General features: G+C 40.4%; 1 protein-coding gene across 1 annotated transcript in view; it reads right to left on the bottom strand.

Annotated features, from left to right (window-relative positions):
- Positions 1-23,772, bottom strand: part of KMT2C (lysine methyltransferase 2C) — a 277,011-nt gene that overhangs the window by 17,578 nt on the left and 235,661 nt on the right. Inside the window, 8 exon segments of the mRNA XM_036863101.1 lie at positions 99-240; positions 2,545-2,757; positions 7,199-8,938; positions 11,608-11,840; positions 13,642-13,705; positions 15,290-15,368; positions 20,115-20,226; positions 21,334-23,156. Of these exon segments, the coding sequence (XP_036718996.1) occupies positions 99-240; positions 2,545-2,757; positions 7,199-8,938; positions 11,608-11,840; positions 13,642-13,705; positions 15,290-15,368; positions 20,115-20,226; positions 21,334-23,156 (4,406 nt within the window).

Genomic DNA, 23,772 nt, shown 5'->3' with positions numbered 1-23,772 from the left:
AACTGGTAATGGGTAAACTTTACAATCCGACTGCCATTTCACCACACACAGCCGGCAAACTCCTCAAAGGTACAAGACTTGGAGGCTTGGCATCCTACCTTCATGACTCACTAATACTCCAGCTTTTCCAGCAAGTTCTTCAGTTGTTGCAAAACCATTTGCCATCTTCGGACAAGCCATAGGAGGTGGTGTAGGAGGAAGAGAGGCAGGGGGTGTTGGAGGATTACTTAAATTATTCTGCTGCAGGAGACCAAAAAATTTTAAATTATATGCTACTGAGCAAATATGCCACGACCTTGCTAAAACTTAGTTCTGTGAATTTTCAGCACAGGGAGGCAAGGTACAGAAATGTAATCAGAGGCACCTTCATTCCTAAAATGCACACCAAGAAGAAAAAGAAACGTACAGGCCAGGAGGCATTTCAGTGGAACAAATACCCATAATCCTCTGGACATACCACCCACTGGCTCACTTTCCCCAGCTTGAGTACTTAGCTTTGAAATTAAGAAGCAAATTTACACTGTGCCTGATTTGATTCTATACAACTCTTTTCAAGTTTCACTGTTAAAGCCAGTGAAGGATAGCTTTAAAATTTGACCAATAAATTGTAGAGAGTTCTCAAAAAATTCCTTTATTAAATTAAGATATGCCCCAGTTCTATCAAAAACTTGAGAATTTAAGATCCTAATCCATAACTGCAACTTGTATCTTAGATATTAGAATCTGGATTGTCTAAAATCTCAGAAAGAAGCAAAAGGAGTAGCAATAATAACTAAATGGACTGAACCTTAACAAATGTAGTTTCCCCCCAAACATTTCTCCCTGCTTAACGTCTGTCACCAATTTGTCACTGATTCATTGACTAGTCTCTCAGGGACTGCTAGAATCTACCAATAATACCGTGCAAATCAAGTGCAAGGTAAAATTACAAATCTTGCAAAGATCTAGGATTTCTGAAGATGATGAAGTTGCGTGGAGAACAGCTTGCATCAGAAGAGAAGGCATTTACAAGAGTTAGGAGAGGTTCTAACTGAAGAGAAAAGCCAACAACGATAATAAATGGAATATCACAAGAGAATGATTTTAATACTAAAGAAGAGAAGCCCTCAGAAAAACTGATGATACTCTCAAATATTTTTGCAAAAAAGATCACTTTACACAAGTCAGATGTGAAGTAAAGAGTATCTAATGAGCCTACCATACAACTTTGTTAAAAAAATATTACCAAAAGATAAACTTGGTTCAGTTTGATATTATTTTTGCAGCCTAAGAATTAATGCACAGGTGCAATTAGTACCTAAATTATTAGACAAAATACATTTTTAGGTGTTTTCATTGTATTTTTCAGGGTAAATTCCTAACTACATTTTTTACTCTATTTACTATGAATTTGGAGTCATCTTAAGAGTTAATAAAGATTATAGGAAAATAAATATTTTCCCTACCACAGAAATATACAATGGATGTTTTTTCACAATTTGTATTCTGACCTATACAAAAATTTCAAATGTTCATATTGGAAACACTTTACCTGGTAAAATTTTAACCTTTTAGTTGAACTAGAGTTTAAATGGAACTTGGAAGATTAGATAGATGTAAACTAGATGGAAAAATAAGACAAGCTCTACCAATTCTGATATGGCATCCAAAGAGGAAGCAAGGTAACACCTTGGCAAAGAAACATACCTTGTAGATCAACTGAGAATAGTAATCCGAAACCCCTTCAAGGGTAGCACTGCCAAAAGTTCCTAGAAGTCGATTCCCACTATTAAACTGGCCACTGCCGTAAGGAAGAAAGTGGGCAAAGTTCACTCCAATGACTGGTTCCATTAGAGGGAGCAGAGAGAGCTGCTATTGAAAAACACATTTAAGAGTAATGTACACGATAAACAAAACAAGTGTTTCTCAATTTTTCTAAGACCCAAGGCAACTTAGTCAAATAAGGCTTGAGAAAAATAAGACTTAAAAATTTCAAGTATCAAAATGCTGGAATAAGTGAGAGAGACTATAGAATCTTTGAGATATACTTTAAAATGAGCCTTTTTCTCATCTGTCTTAAAGGGATGCTGCCAGGCTTCTAACAAGAAAAACACCTTCCTTATCTTCGCTCAGCAAGAATCAGGGCTGAACTGAGGCTAGGTGCCCCCAATGGCACTCTTCAGCAGCTGTCTCCCACCTTCTGTAACAGCCACAAAGGTGTAAGAATGCACTCTACTAGGGGGAGAGACCAATGCCTGTGTTTCTTTGCATCCGGAGTCACAAGTAACGTGGACAGAATTTTTCTTGGTGCTGAGGCTGCTCCCTTTGAACATAAGTAAATCTTGACCAGCGCCAACCAATCCATCTATTTTACTAAAATTCTGGGGTGCCAACAGGATAAGGTGCAAGTTTGCTTGCAAATAGGAAATCTATTAGGTTGCTTGTTGAGATGTCTTTTACCCCTTAACTCTCTACTTTTGGGAAAGTTTCAGTTTAACAGGGTTGAAAAAGCATCTGATGTCTCACTTCCTTGAATTTTTAAAGGGGCTGCTCCAAAAGACTCACCTGCTTCAGGTGGGTAAAGGTGTCGGTGGTAGAGAACATCGCTTGTTTCTCCTCTTCTTCCTTTTTCCTTTTCTTCGACCGAGGTGCTGCCTTCTCTCCGGTCCTCTGAGTCCTTTTGCTTCGCTGTTTCTTGGTTTCACTTCCTCCATCTGTTTTTGGCAACTGGCTGTTGCCACATCCAAAACCACCTTGCACTTGAGCCCCCAAAGTTTGCTAATGTAATTGGAAAGGTTAAGAAATAAGTGAACTGTCCACACGCTTGAATTCCAGTTCCTGCTAATCCAGTTCCATCCTAAGACACAACATTCCTAACGTGGGTACCCAAAGTTAAGGAGGGAAAATGGTGGCATCAAATGGCCTGTTTTCTGAAAACAGCATCCCTTTTTTGAAACATGATTCTCAAGTATGGAAATCAGTAAGCTGCAAAGCTTGAGGAGAGAGCAGAACTCTTAAGTGTGGCTATTCTCCCTTTCAGAGGAAGCATTACTCCTCAGGCCTGCCCATACTTGTGCCAGTGACAGCCCGGAGCTCCTTATTCCTGCCCACTGGCGGCTGTGGAGGAAGGGGTGCTCTAAGCTAGATGGCTGTGGTGGTCTCTGCATGGTGGTCTTGGGGCCTTATTTGGGCTCCCCTTAGGAATGGGTGAAATACAAGGTATGCGGGCACCATTGCTAAGCTCCAGAAAAGCTTCACAGCCTATGCATCTCAGTTGAGAGGAACAGCTAGCCTCAGAGATCACTAAAAACAAACAACATTGTTCATTCAAATTAGTTCATGGTCATACATTTGACTGAATAATAACTGCTACATACTTAAAAATAAAAGAGGACCTATATGATAGCAAATAAGCCTTTTCTTTAACTTTTGTCTCTGTGGCTAAGAACAAACCAGTCCTTAAAGAGGTTTTTAAGGGTAGTACTATCAATACTTAAAAATATGGGACTATTTTTAGGGGCCATTATTTCTAAACTTGACAGCTATACTTTGCTATAGGCAACTAGAGTTGCTAAACTTATTTTAATGTGCTCTGCATTGACTCTTTGAGGGTTTGCAGATTATAGTTTCCATTTATATATATCTAAATGACTTACAGCACGGATGGCAAAGCTGTTCTGTAAAAGGCCAAAGAGTAAATATAGTTACTCAACTCTCTGCCCTGGTACTGCAAAATCAACCACAGACAATTCATAAACTAATGAGCTAGGCTATGGTCTAATAAGATGTTTTAAATTCATGGACACTGAACCTTGAATTTCATATAATTTTCACATGTTGTGAAACACTACTCTGTTTCGGATTTTCTTCAACCATGAAAAAGTGTAAAAACCATTGCTGGCTCGTACAAGAAAGAGGGGATACGGAAGCAGGAACACAGCGCCCATCCCAGGGCTAGATCGGTGCTTCTCAAACGGTGGTCCCCAGAGCGGCAGAATGAGCGCCACCCAGGATGGTTAGAAACGCACGTTCTCTGGTCCCACCCCGGACCTACTGAACCCAAACCTTTAACAAGCCCTCCAGGTGATTCTGACACATTAAAGTTCAGAGAACCCTGGCCTAGAGCTATGCCTCTCATGTCCATATGAACGCGAATCACCTGGGACCTTGTTGAAAAGCACATTCTGACTGGTCCACCTGTGCTGGGGCCCAACATCCCATTTCCTAAAAAGCTCCCGGGTAAAGGCTGAGGCTGCCAACCCCCCAGGACTGCACTGTGAGAAGCACAGAGCAGGGCCCGAGCACTTCTGACTGGCTTATAAGAGAAGAACAACGCAGCCGCTTAGTAGGCGTGCAGCAGGGTCAGGCACTCTAAGTGCTTAACAGACTTCACCAATCCCCACAACCACCCTGAAGAGCAGCTGGTACTACAGTTCAAAGAATACTTTTAATTACAGAAGAACACAAAAGATTAAAATCCATCCAAAAGTTTGCCTGAGATAGGAACAGTTCACATTTTAATGTACTTGTTTTCAATCTTTTATCTATGCCTACATATATTTTGTTAAAAACACAATGAATCACACTCAATATTCTTTTATTCTGGTGGTTGCCTTTTAAACTTGACATGTGGTTTGTTCCCCGTGACATTAAACATTCATGCATAACAAATGTTAATGGCTGCAAAAAATCTGTATATTCAGATATAGATATACAGAAACAATAATCCAATCAACAACTACAGTAGTGGATTTAGGTTGTTTTCTCTCATTTTTATCTATTAGTAAAGATAAAGTCATTCATTAGCTATTCATGTGGCCACACCTCTGCACATATTAGAATTTTACGTTCCTCTTGTAAAATTCCTAGATATGTCATTGGTAGTCATGCGTATGCACCACCTTTTATTCATATCACAAGCACAAGGTGTACTCTAATTCCTTTAATCCCTGTGGCAACCCAGTAACAGGGAGCATTATTAATCCTGTTTTACAGATGAGGAAACTGAGGCACAGAAAGCCTGACCTGCCCAGGCTGCACGCTGGAAAGAGGTGAAACATGGATTTGACACAAGCTGAGTGATGTGAGCTCTCAAAGCCCCCCAAGGCTTTACCCCTACACTACAACTAATGCCAACTTATGTGTGAGAAAACACATGTCCTCAGCATGGAGGAAAAACTGGGCCTGTCCAGCTACTGCCACAACAATTCTGCCTTAAGTGTGACTAGAAAGTAGGTGAATTTCATCATTTGTCAAATGGGAATAATAATTGTGCCTGCCGTACCTCAGGGCAAGCGCTGAGCACAGTGTAACCCCTAGAATGTAACCACATTACCCCTAGTAATCCAGGGCCCCCGCCCCTTGCTGCCCTCCCAGATGGATATGAGAACATGTGACAGTCCAAACATTTATACATATACTAATTGACCTCATCCCTTTTTCTATCATAACACCCAATATAAATATTTTTTTACATATAATCACCAGTATTAGGACCTAACTCCACCGAGTACCAACTATGTGGTATTGAGATAGAAAGGCATAGAGACAGAAAGGTGCTCAGGACGCCGTCTACACCCTTCAAGGAGCCGTCTATGCTCAGTGGTACTAGAGAAACTGCTATGCAAGCACACGGGCATTCACTTATGTGAGACTGGCTGAGCTGAGTAAGGTATCTGGGGAAGACGATTCCAGAACTGAGTCTTAAAAGATACAGATATTGGCCAGATGTAAAAAAAAAAAAAAAAAAAAAAAAGAAGGGAGAGCAGAGCAGGCAGAAACAGCGGCGTATGGCCATATATGGAAGGGTAAAATCAGAAAGACACGCAGGGCCTGCAAGTAGCCCGGTATTCCTAGGGGCAGAGGATGCAATGGACAAAGAAGCTAGAGATCAGGCCTATTTGCTGATGACAAATATGACTGAAAACGTTATCACCACCAAAATTTACAAAAATTACGTGACTGTGGGGTTACCACTCAACCTCTACTGAATCGGACAAATAAAACAAAGAGTAAGCCAAGACTTGCAAAACAAATGGCTTCACTAACAATCTTAAAACTGCAAATTTGGACAACTAAATATAGCGCTCCACCTCATTCAATTAAAAAAATGAAAAATTTAAAATCTAATTTGAGAAGCACTACAGGGAAAGCTTTATGAACACAATAGCCATATGGTAGTGTAGCATGTGAAAGATAAGACAAGTTAGCCGATTCCTACAACCTAGAAAACCCGGGTTTGGGAAGTATGTCAAGGAAGTTCACTGAAATGCAGGAGATCGAATCTTGTAAAGGTATATTTACAACAAAGTTCTTCATACAAATGAAAAAACAAAAGCAAATCCAATGTTTTATAACTTAAAAAGGGGACTTCCCTGGTGGCACAGTGGTTGAGAATCCACCTGCCAATGCAGGGGACACGGGTTCAATCCCTGGTCCTGGAAGATCCCACATGCTGCAGAGCAACTAAGCCCGTGCGCCACAACTACTGAAGCCCTTGAGCCTAGAGCCCGTGCTCCGCAACAGGAGAGGCCCGCATACTGCAACGAAGAGTGGCCCCCGCTCGCTGCAACTAGAGAAAGCCCGCGCGCAGCAGCAAAGACCCAACGCAGCCAAAAATAAAATAAAATAAAATAAATTAAAAAAAAAAAAAGTCTAACACTTAAAAAAAAAACTTAAAAAAAAAAACTTGAAAAGGGCAAAATATCGACACATGGAAAACCACAAAGATAAAACAGCATCTACCTGTAAAACTGTGTTTGTATAACATTAAGTATTAATACTTTGCAACAGAATGGATTCCCAATATGGGTTATTCCTGAGAGTCCCCAGGGGTATTAACAGGGTGCATGAGCTATTTTCTGTATTTCAAAGAGGTTAATGGAAACTGCACTCTATTTGCAATTAGGACATGTAGATGTTTACTTCTTTGCTTTAGTTAGATCAACTCGATGTGGTGATAATCAGCTGACAGGAATATGTTACATATGAAACGCATGACCCTACAGCTCTCTGATTTTTGAAAAATACAGTAAACAAATTATTACTTGATATAGTTTATGGGTATAAACCAAAACATGAGGTCCGCGTTTTTTTACTCCAGAGTAAAAAGGTTATAAAATGGCATTGAAATCAATACAGCAGTTGGCAGTAATCTGTTGTAACCATAATTTAAAATAAAAGGGGAAGAAAGTAAGTTGTTTTCCTGAGCCACACTTACCACGTCGGCTGGGTTCTGCCTCTCAACCAGTTTGCTATCCTTCGTACCGTCGTCTTCTGAACAAAAACTCCCTTCCGCTTTTTGATTTAAAAGGGAAGATGCCTTTTTATTTTTCAGCAGGTGCTTCAGAAGCTCATTGCCTGAATCTCCTTTGGCAGCAGGAGCGCCGGCAGGTCGGGGAGGACTCTGCCCCGGGCAGGCAGCGCCGGCCACAGCCCTTTCTTTGGCCCGATCCCCAGGGCGCTCCTCCAGTTCAGGCCCATCTGGGCCCGGGCGCTGCTCCGGCTCAGCTGACTCCAGTTTCATCTCCCCAGTGGGGGCAGGGGCGTCGACGGGGTGCTTATCCACCTCTGAACTCGCACAGGTCTGTTGACCTGGGGTTCCTCGTGCGAAGTCACCGCTGGGCAGTTTGTTCTCCGGTTCTGTGCACAGCGGGCCCGCTGCCGGGTCAGGAGGCGACAGGTCGCCTGATTCCACTGACTCGGGTTCTCCCTGCGGAGGGCGCTCGCCGGGTGGAGGGCGCTCGCCGGGTGGAGGGCGCTCGCCGGGTGCGCTCACGGTGGGAGCAGAGGCAGCTTCTGAGACACCCGGGGTTGGTGGAGCGGTTACGTCCGAATGCGGAGTAGAAGGTGCCTTGGTAGACTCCGCATCGTCGTCTTTCTTCTTCTTCCTTGTTCTCTTCTTTTTCCCTTTCTCTTCTGGGATTATATCAGAATACAGCTGAATGAGAGACGGGGCTGATCCTGGGTAACTCTGTCCACGGCTTACAGCCGGGTCTTGGCCACAGGGGAGACTGCTCTTAGCCACTGGAGGTGCCGCGGGTAAAGCGGGTGTGAAAGGAGGCCTCACCGGGGACTGCTGGAAGCTGGCCCCAGGAACACCTCCATGTACCGGCTTCACAGAATGGAAATTTGGGCTTCCACCAGGAATTGATGGTGAGTCAGGAACAAACGAGGGAGGTCCCATCTGCCTTCGCTCATTGGTTTGCATGAAGTTTGGGGTGGGGGGTGAATTAATAGACCCTTGCTGTATGTTCTGCTGCTGTAAAACCGGCCCCGCTTGCTGTTGCTGCTGTGGAGGCTGCTGAAGGGGTCTTGGAGGTTGCGTAAAATCACAAGGCAGGTCAGAAGTGTAGAATGGAATCTGGGACACAGGCGTCCTGCTGCTCAGTTCCGAGCCCATCATGCCGTGCTGCTCCATTTCCATCCTCTGCTGCAAAGCTCTCTGTCTATCTACTTCTTGCATGAGCTGGATCCGCTGTCTTTCCTGCTGTTCTCGTAAACGTTCCTTACGTTCCCGTTCTTGAAAACTTTCACTGAACGGGTTATTGTCATCGAATTCCACCCGTGGTGGTGGTCCACTCTGTGGATTTGCATTTGACACTGCCCCTGGGGCTGGTGGGCAAGTTTTTATTGGTAACTGGGCAACTGGAGGCTGGATCCTGGGAGGATTGAGGGGGAGGTGAGAAGGGGCACCGGGAGGCTGCCATCCAGGTAAACTGGGCATCCTAGCAGGGCTCGTGTGGCCGGACAGGACCGCTGTGTGCTGTTGGTGCTGGAGCTGCGGCGGCGCCATGGGGAAGCTGGGCTGGCTCATGGTGGGCGGGGGGCCGCCTGGAACCAGGGGCAGCTGGGGCTGGACACCTGGCATCACGGTGGGCGGGGCCATGGCACACTGCTGCTGCTGCTTGATCCGATAATCTTCAATCAACTCGGCATGCTCTTTCTGTTGTTTACGAATCTGGAAGAGCAAAATTAAATCTTACTCACTTATACGTGCTACGGGTATCAAATAAAAACACTGGCTGACGATTATGGTGGAGGTTATACAGAAGGCAGTTAGATCAGGCAGAGGTAAAAATATCTTGCTTAGGCAATGGCAAAAATCACCAAGGGGAAAAAAAAAAAAGGAAGGACTGATCAACTAAAACTGCCAAGCTTTTCAATACTAGGATGTTTCTAAATATGAAATACCAAAAACAAATTTGAAACACATTTTTCTGAAATAAATATTTAAGAAAATCTTTCTCTGAGTCATAAACTATTTAAACTACATATAAAAAATAAAACAATAAACAAAGGCTACACAGGAATCAGCTAATTGTGATGTCTTAGAAGTTACATTAATATATAAGGTTAGACTAACTGTGAGATTTAACTCAAACTTTAACCATTTAAATGTGTTAAGATTTCATTTCTTAAGTATACAAAAGTGTACAACATGTTAAGACAAGATGAATTACCAGTACATATACCACACCCTCCCCCTCCAGGTTAAAAAGACTAGATTGGTAATAAAACTCCTTGAATTTAATGGGTAACATATTCAAATTATAATTTCTGAAATATGTAAAAGCTCTGAGGTAATGTTTTGAACAGTTCCTAAGAGGCTCCTAATATAATGACTGACTTGTGTCAGTTAATTAATCCCCAAAAGCCTTTGTACCCTCATGGGCAGACGCCACGGACCAGTCTCAATGCAGACACAACCCGTGTCCTGAGGACACACCGCCTCACTTAGGGAGCTGGGAGAAAGGGGTGCAAGATGATGTACATACCCTCCAAAATCACTCAATTTTTGTGTACTGTACTAGTACACTGAGCCAGTTCTGATAGGTTTTCAACTTATTTTCAACAGTTTCCCAGGCGGACTAGCATATTCTCTGCACATAATGGTTTTGGTCTGGCAACTGCTACTTATTTTCTTCTCTTTCCTGACTGGCTTACTAGTCAGAACCGAGGAATTACCGTTGGGCTGGCGAATGAGTATGAACATACACGAAGCACCGGGACACTAACTGGAAGACGGAAGGTGGTGATCCATGCCTTTGCCACATTGCAAAATTCTCTTAAAAACATTGTCATGAATTGCTTATCTTAATAAGATTACACTGGACTGCTGGCAACTATGTTGTAGCAGATGATGTGTCCTGTTTTCCAAGTACAGTATTAGCTTCTCAATAGGATTTGATCCATGGATATGCAAAAACTAGGCCCTTGTCATAAAAAATTTATATAAAAATACCAGAAGGCAATAAAAAGGCTAAAAATAAGTTATAAAGAAATCCTTAAAAGCATTTTTACTTGAAATAAACATGGCCCCAGAAAGTAAATTTAAAGAGAAAGGAAACCTCTCATTCCAGAATAGTCCTGGTTTTAAACAATGGAAATCATATTGTAATCAGCTTATTGTTGGGACATTATTGTGGGAGCTATAGCTTGGAGATAAAACACCACAGTCGAAATCCCTACTCCAATGATCACCTACGTCACCTACCTCCACAACGACTCAGCAGATTCCTCACGTGTAAAATGGTGATAATACTTACTACCTTGTTCATAAGGTTATAGAGAACGTTAGGTAAGACAGGGCATGTAACTGTGTTCACTACACAGAAAGCACTGCTGTGATTTTTACTGATTCAATCTGCTCTGAATTCCTCCCTTTCCACTATTAACATTGGGAGTAAGATTTAAATTGACAATCAAAAGCAAGATTGACCTTTTTTGGTGTACAATTCTAGGAACTTTAACATGGGTGGAGATTAGCGTGGCCATCACCACAGTCAAGATACTGAAGGACAGTCCAGGGGTTCCCAGTTTTTGGTGAGTGTGTTAGAGATGCAGTCAATATTTGTGTAGAGGTTTGTGTGTGAACCTAAGTTTTTAATTCATCTGAGTAAATACCTAGGAGTGGCCACTTAACACATTCTGAACACTAAATAAAAATTTAAAATTTTACTTCTTCTTGAGTATAACTGATATTTCAGTATGAGCATTTTCAGAAACATCAGGTTCATAATGGAAGATAACAGCAAAATGATCTCATTTTTCAGGAATGAGTCCTTTACATAAGATACACCAATGTACTTTAAGACCAAAATGATATTGAGAAGGAATACTAATAAAAACATACTATGGGGGGAAAAAAACAAAAAAAACCCCACCAGAATGATTCAAATGCTCTATCTGAAATTCCATTAGAAACTAGGGAACCGAAGGACATGGCAAAGCAAAGGTCAACTCCAAGTAGAAAAGCCTATGATCTCCCCATGAGCTGTCCTCAGGAAAGCTAAGACTCTGCACAGTGATTTCCCAGAACAGGGAAAGTAACTGAATTTCCCCAGCTATATTAGCTAAACCAGTATGAAAACAGTTCTTCTAGGTCAGGATTATGAGAACTTATCTCATCAGTGGCGCTTACTGAAAGTATGTGCTGTGTGACCACGACTCTGGGGCAAGGACAGGGGTTATTTCTTCAGTTAGTAAGAGGTCTCAGAGCTGTCACTTTTGACAGTGCACTTCTGTGTGCCATTTAACACCAATCGAAATCCTTTATAATTAATCAATGACAGACCCAAACATTCTATGCGTTAACAACTGTTTCTATTTCGCAAACCCATTTATTACCTGTTCTAGCTGCTTCTGAACCATGCTTTGCTGTTCAGTGACGTGCTTGAGCTGCTCTGCATCCTCTTCTGGAAACTCACGCCCAGCTTTCTTGGCGGTACGTTGTTTAGCTGAAAGGGCCTTCTTGGATTTCCTGTGTGCACCGATTTGTTCTTCAAGATATTTCTGCTGCATCTGAAGAAGCTGCTGGGTCTCCTGAAGCCATTCTTCATACTGTTTACGTTGTGAATCATCTGAGGAAAAAAATTAAAATTCACCTGTGTTAATTTTCTAAAGAGTCCAATATAAGTTACACAAATCCATTTTGTAAGGAAACATTTTCATCATGACCTTGTAATAGATATTTTGAAAACATAGTAGTAAATGACTATATAAAGTAGAAGATTTTAGAAAAATATTTAAGAAAACCAAAGAATGCATGTTCTTAGGACACAGGCTAACTTCATACTTATAAATATTATAAACCCAATCTTTGAAAAGCAAAAGACTTATCTAATGGAACACTTTTTATCTACTAAACTATCAAATTCTCTAACCCATAAGCCAAACTATATATTGAACTATATTTGTATTTGATTAATTCAACTTTACAGATTTTGAAGAGACAAAGTAAGACATATCCTATTAAGGTCCAGAGCATGGATTAGGTATCATTTCCCATGCTAATTTTCCTAAGTTTATGGGTTTCCCCTATTTCTAAATGGTGAAAATATGTCCTAAACTATGAGGGAGGGAACCTAGAAAGTTTTAGAAAGGACCAAAATGAAGTCTGTTTTCAGACTTCAGAAAACTTACGGATTTCAGAGGAAATCCGTAAGTTAAAAACATTGGTAATTTTTATGAATTTTGTCATTTATATGTCTATAAATAAGCCATTAATCAAGTAAAATCTTCTCTACTTGTATGACTGTCATTAAAATATCTCCCCAAATAGTTGTATCTCTTCATCTTGTAGCAATATTCCTTCTTAATTCTTTAAGGGCACTTTACTTCACTGATTCCAAGTTCAAAAAAAAAAAAAGTCACCTTATGGTTGTGAAATTCAGAACATACCTTTTTGACTCACTTTAAGACAAAGAAATAAATAAATACAATTCCAAGAAGGACATTAGCTGAAAAATTACATCAATGATAACAATATCGTCATACAATAAGAATCCAACCAAAGCCAATGGGCGCAATAAAGCCAGAAAAAGCCAGTTGGTTACAGCTGTTTACTTGTTTTTAATGCGAATATGTATGCAAATTATAATAATTAGTGCAGGGGTAATTTCAAAAGGTCAGACTTTGGGTTTGTTCTTAAACCCAAAAGTTCCAGTACATGTATGAACTTGAAATCTAGTCTACTAAATTTGAAGGGCATTTTTCAGAACAGGCTTTTTCACAAGATTTCAGAAGTTCTGCTTCTGGTAGAATGAGACCTACCGCAAGGAAAGCCTTTCTGGTTTCTGGAACCAGGAGAGCAGAGGTGAGCAAAATGAAAAATAATGGTGAAAAAAAAGTTAGCTAAACAGTCTGAAGATTTCAGAAAGGTTCAGTTTGGGGAGAACTTTAAACGCTATCCTGAACCACCTTGGGACCCCTGAAAGTAACTAGAAAGGACCAATGGCATCCTGCATCCTTGACTTCACACCATGCTGCTAAGCCAGCTTATCTTTCCCTTTGTTGTTCCCATTTAGCGTCCTGGTCACTTAGGCAGACAGTCATTAGAAAAGAAGTGGTTTAATTCTACAGATTGTAAAGTGCCCAATCTATATACAAAAACAGCAGCAACACTGAAGAGAATGGGGAAGATGATTTTTCTGTATTAAAATATTTACCTCTAACCATAATTATTCATGCACAGAAAAAAAAGCAATGAAATACATGCCTTGAGGAAAAGATGCCTAATAGGGCAGTGATGTTTAATAAAAGATGAGGGCACTTCGACTTAAAATAACACACCTAAACTAACTCCAAGATTTTAAAAGAACACAAATATAGTGCAAACAAGCAATCCCCAGAGAACAGGTAACTAATTAGATTTATACTTACTGACAAAGCCTGGACCAAAATTTGGAGGATTAGGCCTAGAAATCTGATGTGTTATACTGCCATCCTAAAATAAGTAAAATTTACAAATAGGTTTATTCCACATTTCAGTTCAAGGGGAAAAAAAACTTTAAAAAAATGAAAAAGAAAAAAAGAAATGGAAAGGGAAAAGAACTTTAATTTCTTATGACATCTTTAAAACTTTCATTTTTATAAAAAGTGGAATGAATTTTGTGGTGACAACCTAATTTCTGAACATTTTAAACTATCTCTGAACTGTTATATTTGCTAGATTTCAGTTGAAAAACAATTATGTTTGAAGTAAGGGGTTATTCATCAGAAATATAATGTAGGGCAAATCAAATAGTGTTCGTATTATACTTAGCTAAAGATCCATGTAAAACCCCACTTTTTGATGAAATCTACCTGGTTTCTTCTGCAACTAAGACTGAAACATGGATTCCAGATTTACTAAATTCCACTCCACAACACAAAGTTATTTATGAACAAAAACCAATATCTCTAACAGACACAAATAATAACACAAATATATACTAATTTAAAAAGTTACTCTTATTTTCTCATTAAATGTCTTATATCTTCCAGGGAGACCAAACAGTCATCATCTCACAATTCCCTGGCAACAGTCTGATAAATAGAATTAACTTTGAAAAAGCATTTACCGAGTTGTCACAAATTCTGTTAGATATGAGCTGTATACAAGGTAATGACTAAAAATGATACCAGCACCCAGAATGCACTACATGTAAACCATATAATACTGCAAAGCAGGTGGTGTAACATTTAACAGATCAGGAAACAGAAGTTAAAAAATTTGCCCAAAGTTGCACAATAAACTCATAGTGGAACTCAGATTATTTTAAAACTCAGCTATGAAGCCTATGCTTTTTCCACTGTGTCAGATGGTCTCTCTTTTTTAATCAAAAGAATATAATTATCAGCATAATAAATCTGAAGTGTTAACTGGCAGGGCGAAAAAGAAAGTGCCAAAAAGACATAAAGAAAACAGGTAGCTTTCTCTCTTTCTTCCCCCCACCCAGGCAGATATTTGAGAAAAAAAAAAAAAAGAAGAAGAAGAAAACACAGTATGAAATGAGCAGTTCTACTTTCCCGGATATTGCTTGACACTAAATATTTAAATATTTACACTTTTTAAAGCCGATTATCGTGAACAGTAAATATTTCAAAAACTAAATTATTCCAAGGAATAAACTGTAGAACATGACTATCTGTATCTAAATAAAATGATTATAATCATTATTTTCTACATTTTATAGCAGTTTTACATTTAAATGTAATGAATGAATTCTAAAATGCAGGACATGAAAATATCTCTGTGGAGTTGAAAGTAAATAAAAGCAAACCCCCAAACCCTAAGCATTTGGCTTCCCTCCAAGTGACCTTCTACCCTTAAATATATGGATCCTTTTCAGAAATTGTCAATTTTTAAACTTTGTCTTTCCCTTAAAAAATAATAAAATGTCTTTATTTCTGCTGAGCCGATAATATTGGTACATCCTGGCAGTGTTCTAGGACTTCTACTATTTTTTGGAAGAGGCCTCACCATAAAGAAGAGCGAGAGACACAGGAAAACGTGCATTCTTAAGCGACTAGTTACAAGCAGCAGTACCTGAGTAACTGCCTGTGGAAGGAGAGTCTGGCCATCACCAGTCTGTGTTCCAGTCACCGACTGGCCCATAAAGGGGAACCTGTGAAAAGGAAGCACTAAGCATCAAATGATAAGCATTTGGAACTAACATTATTTTTAAGTGCTTAACAATTTTATCTTCCAGGGAAGAAAGAGTAATGGCAGTGTCTTCCTCATCAAAAACATTTACTAAAGCCCTGTTTTTTGTATCCCAACCTCACTACACAATTCTGTGAAGTGTGGATTCTTACTACCCTCATTTTACTTTTGATGAAGAGGAAGAGTCAGAGAGATTAAGTGACTTTCCCCACAGTGACGAGTGGGGCAGCGATGCGATGCCGATGAGGCTGTCCCAGGGGCTCCACGCGGTTTTACGTCTCATTGTACCTCAAAGTTAATTCAAGCCTTTTAGATGAAAAATACAAGGAAGACAATTTTCTTAGAATTTATGTACTAAAGCTATTTGTTCCAATCTTCATTTAAAAATAGTTGGTAGCTTACAAAAAATTCTTGCATCCTAAAACGAAAGATGTATCTCAATTAAGAAGTTTCATACATCTTTTTTTAAACATCTTTTTGGAGTATAATTGCTTTACAGTGGTGTGTTAGTTTCTGCTTTATAACAAAGTGAATCAGTTACACATATACATATGTTCCCATATCTCTTCCCTCTTGCGTCTCCCTCCCTCCCACCCTCCCTATCTCACCCCTCTAGGTGGACACAAAGCACCGAGCTGATCTCCCTGTGCTATGCAACTGTTTCCCACTAGCTATCTATTTTACATTTGGTAGTGTATATATGTCCATGCCACTCTCTCACTTCGTCCCAGCTTACCCTTCCCCCTCCCCATATCCTCAAGTCCATTCTCTAGTAGGTCTGTGTCTTGATTCCCGTCTTACCCCTAGGTTCTTCATGACCTTTTTTTTTTTCCCCCTTAGATTCCATATATATGTGTTAGCATACGGTATTTGTTTTTCTCTTTCTGACTTATTTCACTCTGTATGACAGACTCTAGGTCCATCCACCTCACTACAAATTACTCAATTTCGTTTCTTTTTATGGCTGAGTAATATTCCATTGTATATATGTGCCACATCTTCTTTATCCATTCATCTGTTGATGGACACTTAGGTTGCTTCCATGTCCTGGCTACTGTAAATAGAGCTGCAATGAACATTTTGGTACATGACTCCTTTTGAATTATGGTTTTCTCAGGGTATATGCCCAGTAGTGGGATTGCTGGGTCATATGGTAGTTCTATTTTTAGTTTTTTAAGGAACCTCCATACTGTTCTCCATAGTGGCTGTATCAATTTACATTCCCACCAACAGTGTAAGAGTGTTCCCTTTTCTCCACACCCTCTCCAGCATTTATTGTTTCTAGATTTTTTGATGATGGCGATTCTGACTTCATACATTTTTAAAAATGGATGGCTAGTGGGAAGCAGCCGCATAGCACAGGGAGATCAGCTCGGTGATTTGTGACGACCTAGAGGGGTGGGATGGGGAGGGTGGGAGGGAGGCTCAAGAGGGAGGGGATATGGGGATGTATGTATGCATATGGCTGATTCACTTTGTTGTACAGCAGAAACTAATACAACACTGTAAAGCATTTATACTCCAATAAAGATGTGAAAAAAATAAATCAATAAAAAAGAAAAAAGTTTCATACATTTTTATATCTAAATGTTAAAGCAAACCAAAAGCTGGTCACTGACCAAGAAAAAGTCTATATGGTTCAAAATATCTGGCAAAACGTTACTTACTCTAATTAAAAACTTCACAGAAACATTACTGCTTTGATGAAAACACTGCCCCTAGAATTACCAAATGCGTCAACATAACAAGATTATATTTTGCAAATTATTTATCAAACACTGTACCTTAATATCTGAGTACTATCAGAATTTGGAACATATGCTTTTTAATATTTTTACTCAGCTTTTTGATTCATCTGTTACCCCCTGGCTCCACTACAGCCCTGGTGTGGAATAATCTCATGATCACAAAAGCACTCACTGTCTATCACCCTCAGTCAACTTATGACACCACCTGAAGGAAGGACCATCACCTCTACTTCTTCAAAGTGCTCAGCAGAAGGGCTAACAACACACCTGATGACTAACAGATCAGTGTACCTGAGTGATATAGACATGATGCTGAAGGAGCAGGGGTTCTGATTATCAGGTCCATATTTTAAAGTACATACAGAATTAAATTTAGCATTTCCTTCTGTTTTGACTATGCGCAGCAAACTACAATATTATCAACAGTACTGTGACTTTGCACCAAGAGAACTCACATCATTTTCATAGCAAAAGTTGTTGCACATACCTAATAGGTCATTTAAGTTCATCACTATTTTGAAATTATGGTAGTTATTAGACCTACTGCCAAATTTATTAATGCATTAGAGAAGCACCATATGCTGTAACTTTTATATTTAACTATATTTCAAATATAATTGATTTCCTCTGTAAAACCAATGTTTTTGGTTTTGCATTAAAATATTCTGAGGAGTTCAGGCTTCACTGGGATGTCAAAAAAGTTCATGACATAAAAAAGTTAAGAAGCCCTGTGACACAGAAATAGTGTTAACAGACGTTGTGCAATAATGAAAATCAGGACTTCCCTGGTGGTGCAGTGGTTGAGAATCCACCTGCCAGTGCAGGCGACACAGGTTCAAACCCTGGTCCAGGAAGGTCTCACACGCCGTGGAGCAACTAAGCCTGTGTGCCACAACTACTGAGTCTGCGCTCTAGAGCCCACAAGCCACAACTACTGAAGCCCACGTGCCACAACTACTGAAGCCCGCGCACCTAGAGCCTGTGCTCTGCAACAAGAGAAGCCACCGCAATGAGAAGCCTGTGCACCACAACCAAGAGCAGCCTCCGCTCGCCGCAACTAGAGAAAGCCCGTGCGCAGCAACGAAGACCCAGTGCAGCCAAAGATAAATAATAAATAAATAATTAATTAAAAAAAAAAACCTGAGGAGCCTTCCAGAATAAGCTCTCACTGGCCAAGAGTGGTCAATTTGAACATCGCTAAGGTTAATAGCTGCAACAGATTAAGAAACATATCAAATGTATTTTAAAAAATTAATAATAAAATAATGAAAATCATTAGAAACTACAATCTCTTCTTTGATCTCAACAATGCTTCTTGGAATTCCCTGGTGGCGCAGTGGTTGAGAATCTGCCTGCCAATGCAGGGGACACGGGTTCGAGCCCTGGTCTGGGAAGATCCCACATGCCGCGGAGCAGCTGGGCCCGTGAGCCACAATTACTGAGCCTACGCATCTGGAGCCTGTGCTCCGCAACAAGAGAGGCCGCGATAGTGAGAGGCCCGCGCATTGCGATGAAGAGTGGCCCCCACTTGCCACAACTAGAGAAAGCCCTCGCACAGAAACGAAGACCCAACACAGCCATAAATAAATAAATAAATAAACCCAAAGTTTAAAAAAAAAATAAATAACTTAAGAAAAGACAATATAGTTTAAAAAAAAGAATCTGCCTGCCAATGCAGGGGACATGGGTTCCATCCCTGGTCTGGGAAGATCCCACATGCCGCGGAGCAACTAAGCCCGTGCGCCACAACTACTGAGCCTGCGCTCTAGAGCCCGTGAGCCACAACTACTGAGCCGGCGAGCCACAACTACTGAGCCCGCGTGCCTAGAGCCCGTGCTCTGCAACAAGAGAAGCCACCACAATGAGAAGCCTGCGCACCGCAACGAAGAGTAGCCCTCGCTCGCCGCAACTAGAGAAAGCTCACGCGCAGCAACAAAGACCTGACGCAGACATAAATAAATTAATTTAAAAAACAAAAACAAACCAAAAAAATGCTTCTTAACCATTTCCAAAGTATCTCAACAAAGCACCTTTAAGGATTCCCAATTTATTTGAAAGATCATAAATTCATGTAGATTTCATATTCAATTCCATAATCATCCACATTCAACAAGATAATTAAGCTAAACTGCGGCTCTATGCCTACTCTATTGAAAGAGGTTCTCAAACAGCAATATGCGTAAGAATTGCCCACGGCGCTCACTAAAACTACAGACATACAAGCACCATCTCCAGATATTCTGATTCAGTAGGTTTGCGGTTGAGTAAATGAACCTGCATTTTTTTAAAAAACTACCACATAATTCTGATGATGGTCCATGAGCAAAACTTAAGAAACACTACCTGTGGTTATTTAATACCCCTTAGGGGGTGTAAATACCTAATTTCAGAAATTCAGATACTCAAATAACTCATAATCTTCTCTAATGTATAATTTTCCATTTTTTCTGCTAATAGTGAAAAGGCTTATAAAAGTTTCCAAATGCTGACTTTCAAATATCCTCTGATGGAATAAAAAATAGTCACAGGCTGAAATAAACTATCTTTTGTTCTCAGCACAGAACAGTTTAACTTCTATTTTCCTGCTTATCCTCTCACCCTCGCCTATTCAGGATGAAGGAACTCTGTCCCGTGCAGCTTTTGGTTAGCATTAACTAGTCTAAAGGTATTTAAACAGGCATACACTTAAATACTCTGGATCTCCTGCTTAATCAAGTCAATCTTTCAAACCATTCTATGATGTTTTATTATGTTTACCCTGAAACGAATGGAAATTTAATCTTTACATTTGTACAGCATTTTGCATTTGATCCTATTCAGCTGACATCACAACCAATTGAAATATTTATTGTTCATTCCTAGAATACAAGTTTTGAGTTACTATATGCTCCTTCTAGTAACCAGTAATAATTTCATGCACTTCTTGATGCACAGTAAGAATGAGAAATATCTTCACCTACCTGTTCATAACCATTGGTGGCATGCCCATATTGTTTTGTGCCATTACTTTATTTATGCCTTTAAGGGCCACCATTTTGGCTTTCATTATAGGATCTGTAATTGCATCAAAATCTAAAGAAGAAATATATTTTAAAGTTACTTATTTCATAGTATTTGGTTCAAGTGACACTAAAAGGTAACATAACTATCACAAACATGATGTAACTTACAGACTCTTAGTCCTCACTGTTTAATCATCACTATTGTAGGTCTCTATACCAGGTAAGGAAGGAATTATGAGATGGCAAGAACCTCATCCTGAATTTAATCCCATCTAAGTGACCCACACTTTTAATACATTAGTACTGCAAGAATCAAAACAAGGTGCTTGTCAAATATGAGAGAGATTGTACCAGTAATCTAAAGCAATGCAATTCCTTTCATCCAAACTTTCACAATTCTAAGCAGAATTGCTTCTTTAGTAATGTTCCACCATGAATGAGAATTTGCAGTTACTACCAATACTAAGGAATTCCACTAAATTGGTTATTACTCTTTACAAGAAAAATGTATCAATTCCTTACAAGAAACATAGGCTACTGACAAAAGACCTCTTTGCATATAAATAAAAAAGAAATGGACCAATATGATGGAACTGGTAATGTATGAAGGACAGAAGGTCAGTTTTACTGTTTAGAAGAAAGCATTCCTTGGACACGTGTCCTTTGATTGCTAATTCTTTCTCTTAGAGGCACTCAGGTATTTTTACTGCATTGCTGTTCTATTGGGGGGGGGGGCGTTCCCCAAATTAGTAAGCTATTGGAAGTAAGTTAAAGAGCTTCATATAACCAAAAAAAAAAATGCCAAGCATTCATTGTGCATAATAGGACAGTAAGAAGATTACTCCTAGCACAGTTCCTTTAAATTCACCTTTCAGTGACTCTGAAAATACATGGTAATAATGGTTAGAAGGCAGGAACTAAAAAAGATTTATTTCTATTAAACAATCCCATAAAAGACAGACTTGAGAAAGTCTGAAACTCAGAGTTTTGAATCTCCTGATGAACCTGGGAGGAATCTAAAACTCCTAATCACGTTCATTTCAAAGCTGAAGGAGGAACAGAAGGACGGCCCTCAGTGCTCTAGTCCACATGTAATTTAATACACAAATCTTGTAAGCACACCGCATCCCACCCCATGCCCACAGTAATTATTTCTGAAACTCTGAGGAATTCCTACCGATATTCGGGAAGAACGGTTCAGACCGCTGACGGATCATGGCTTGCATCTGTCTTTGCTGTTGCTGTTCTTGTCTCTCTTGATCCAGAAGGTCCTGCAGAAGTAGAGGCTGCTCCTCCAGAAGGAGGGGCCTCTCTCTATTCTGCTGGGCGGTCGTCTGAGGGACCAGCAGCTGCTGGGGCCCAGACATGCCACTGGCTGCAGACGGGCTTGTCAGAGGTACGGTCTGACTCACGGGCTTTCCTGTTCCAAAACTGCGATGCACTGTCGGCTGACCCTGAATGAATCCTGGACTCACCTGCACACCCTGCGGGAAAGTATGGTTTAATCTAGGGACTACTGTCACATTAGAACTCAAGGTATTATCCAAAGCATGACCAGGCGGCGTCATTAGAGGGGGAGGCAAACTTGACACGTGACTGGACGGTGAGGCCGGCAAAGTTGGTGGTGGAGACCCCAATGGCCTAACGTCTGAATTATCAGATTTTTCATTAGCAAGTAAACTTGAGAGGACTGGAGTTGATCCAGGTATGCTGCAAGAGTTTATCACATCTTCAGCAGGCAGCTGAGTGGACCCACGAACACTAGTGTTGGAGCCAGCCGTTTCTCGATTAGTTCTTTTCTCAAGTAGATCTGCATCACAGGACTGCAAAGAAGCCTGTTCCCCATCATTCGCGTCTGCATGAGCAGGGGCCTGTGGGCAGGGGGCGTCAACAGCATCTTTACCCTCATCACTTTTCTCACTTTCACATTTGGTTTCCCCTTTAGAATCTGGAGACAGTACTTCTGTTTTAATCTCACTGCTGACAGCGGCTTTTTTCCAAGGAGAATGTTTATCAGAAGGAACCATACTTTTGTCATCTTGCTCCTTTTTTGGGGGTTCAACAGATACACACTGATTATCTAACTTATCATCAATTGGAACATTAAGGTCTAGTTCCTCGTTAAACATGCTTTTCTTATCTCCCAGGTCAAGTTCTGGATCTGTATAGGCAATGATATCAAATTCTCCTGACCTTAAGAGGTCATCCAGGTTGGGATCATTAGTTTCCAAATTACCTAAAGTATCCAATTCATCTCCCTTGCCATCCTCTGTATCTAGATTTAAATTTTCAAGATCTTCATCATCTAAGTCTTTGACTTCAACCCCCTCGAGGTCTTTAACATCTAGTTCTTTGACAGATGGGTCATCAGAATCAAGCTTCTCTTCGAGACCGCCAGAAGACGGGGTGGCTATCTGTAAATTATCAGATGTTGTTTCAGCTGGTGTAGATGTCGACAAAGGGGCCTCTGCAAACTCACCCCCTAAGGGGTGGCTCAGAGACCTCATGACCACAGAAGATGAATGCACAGGGTGTCTTTGCTCTTGCTGAGATGGTGGCACTTGTTCCAAGTTTGGATGCACAGGCAGCTGATGAGGGAGACCTTGGGAAGGCCGTCTCATGGGGTCTGTGTGCCTAGGGCCTGGAAAGTCTGGCCGGGGAATGAAGTTTCCATGTCTTGGATGAGAAGGTGCCTCTATAACGTTGCCAGGAGAAGCGGGGAAGGGCATCCGAGGCCTTCCATCAGGGGTCCTGTGCCTCAATTCAATAAATGCTTGGCCCAGTATGTTATGCTGTTGAACTGACAGGCTCTGTGGTGGAAAATGTGGAGGAAGTCCACCTGGATTATTCGCTTGTGAGTTATTTAAAGGCCTGGGCATATCTACAGACATAGATCTTCTCAGCTGTGGAGGAACTCCAGATCCTTGTATTTGTTGAGGAGGTACAAGGAAGCGTTCCTGACTTGACAAGGTACCGTGACTACCTCCTGGAAATCCAAATCTAAAAGAAGACATTAAAAGAGCATAGGGTCAATATAAAGTATTATGCTGAATTTAGAGTTAGGTTGATAAAAAGGAAAAGTTTTAGATTAAACGCAGATACAAAATTAATGTTGCCAAATACAATGACTTAGCAAAAATAAAATTATCACCATTAGCAACTACTTATAAAGTATCTACATGCAAGTAAATTTTTGCCAAGTACCCTATAATAAATACCATATCCGAGCTCTAAAGGCATATGATCTAACAGATAACAAAGACAAAGCAAAGCCACCAGGCAGGTGGAATCAGTTGCTTAGAAATCAGCATATACTACTGGAGTTGCAAAGGAGTCCATTTCTTTTTTCTATATTTAGGGAGGCTATGATACGGAGGAAGCTGATTTGGGGGGAATGCTTGAATGAAGGTAGGAGGTCTAATGAATCGTACTAGAGAGACTTTATAGGCCTCTGCACATGAGAAAACAAAGGCATGATGACTGGACAGGTTAACCTATTATTTGCTTGAAAGGAATGAGGACTGGGGGTAGTAAGACAAAGAATGATAGGCATTATCTGCAAAGATTTAGTAAATGAATAAATTATAGAAATACTTTTATTTATATTGTACCTCAT

The sequence above is a fragment of the Balaenoptera musculus genome, chromosome 9, assembly GCF_009873245.2.
Source record: "Balaenoptera musculus isolate JJ_BM4_2016_0621 chromosome 9, mBalMus1.pri.v3, whole genome shotgun sequence".
NCBI lineage: Eukaryota > Metazoa > Chordata > Mammalia > Artiodactyla > Balaenopteridae > Balaenoptera > Balaenoptera musculus.
The sequence above is the reverse complement of the archived record's forward strand: the minus strand, read 5'-3'. Positions and strand labels throughout refer to the sequence as shown.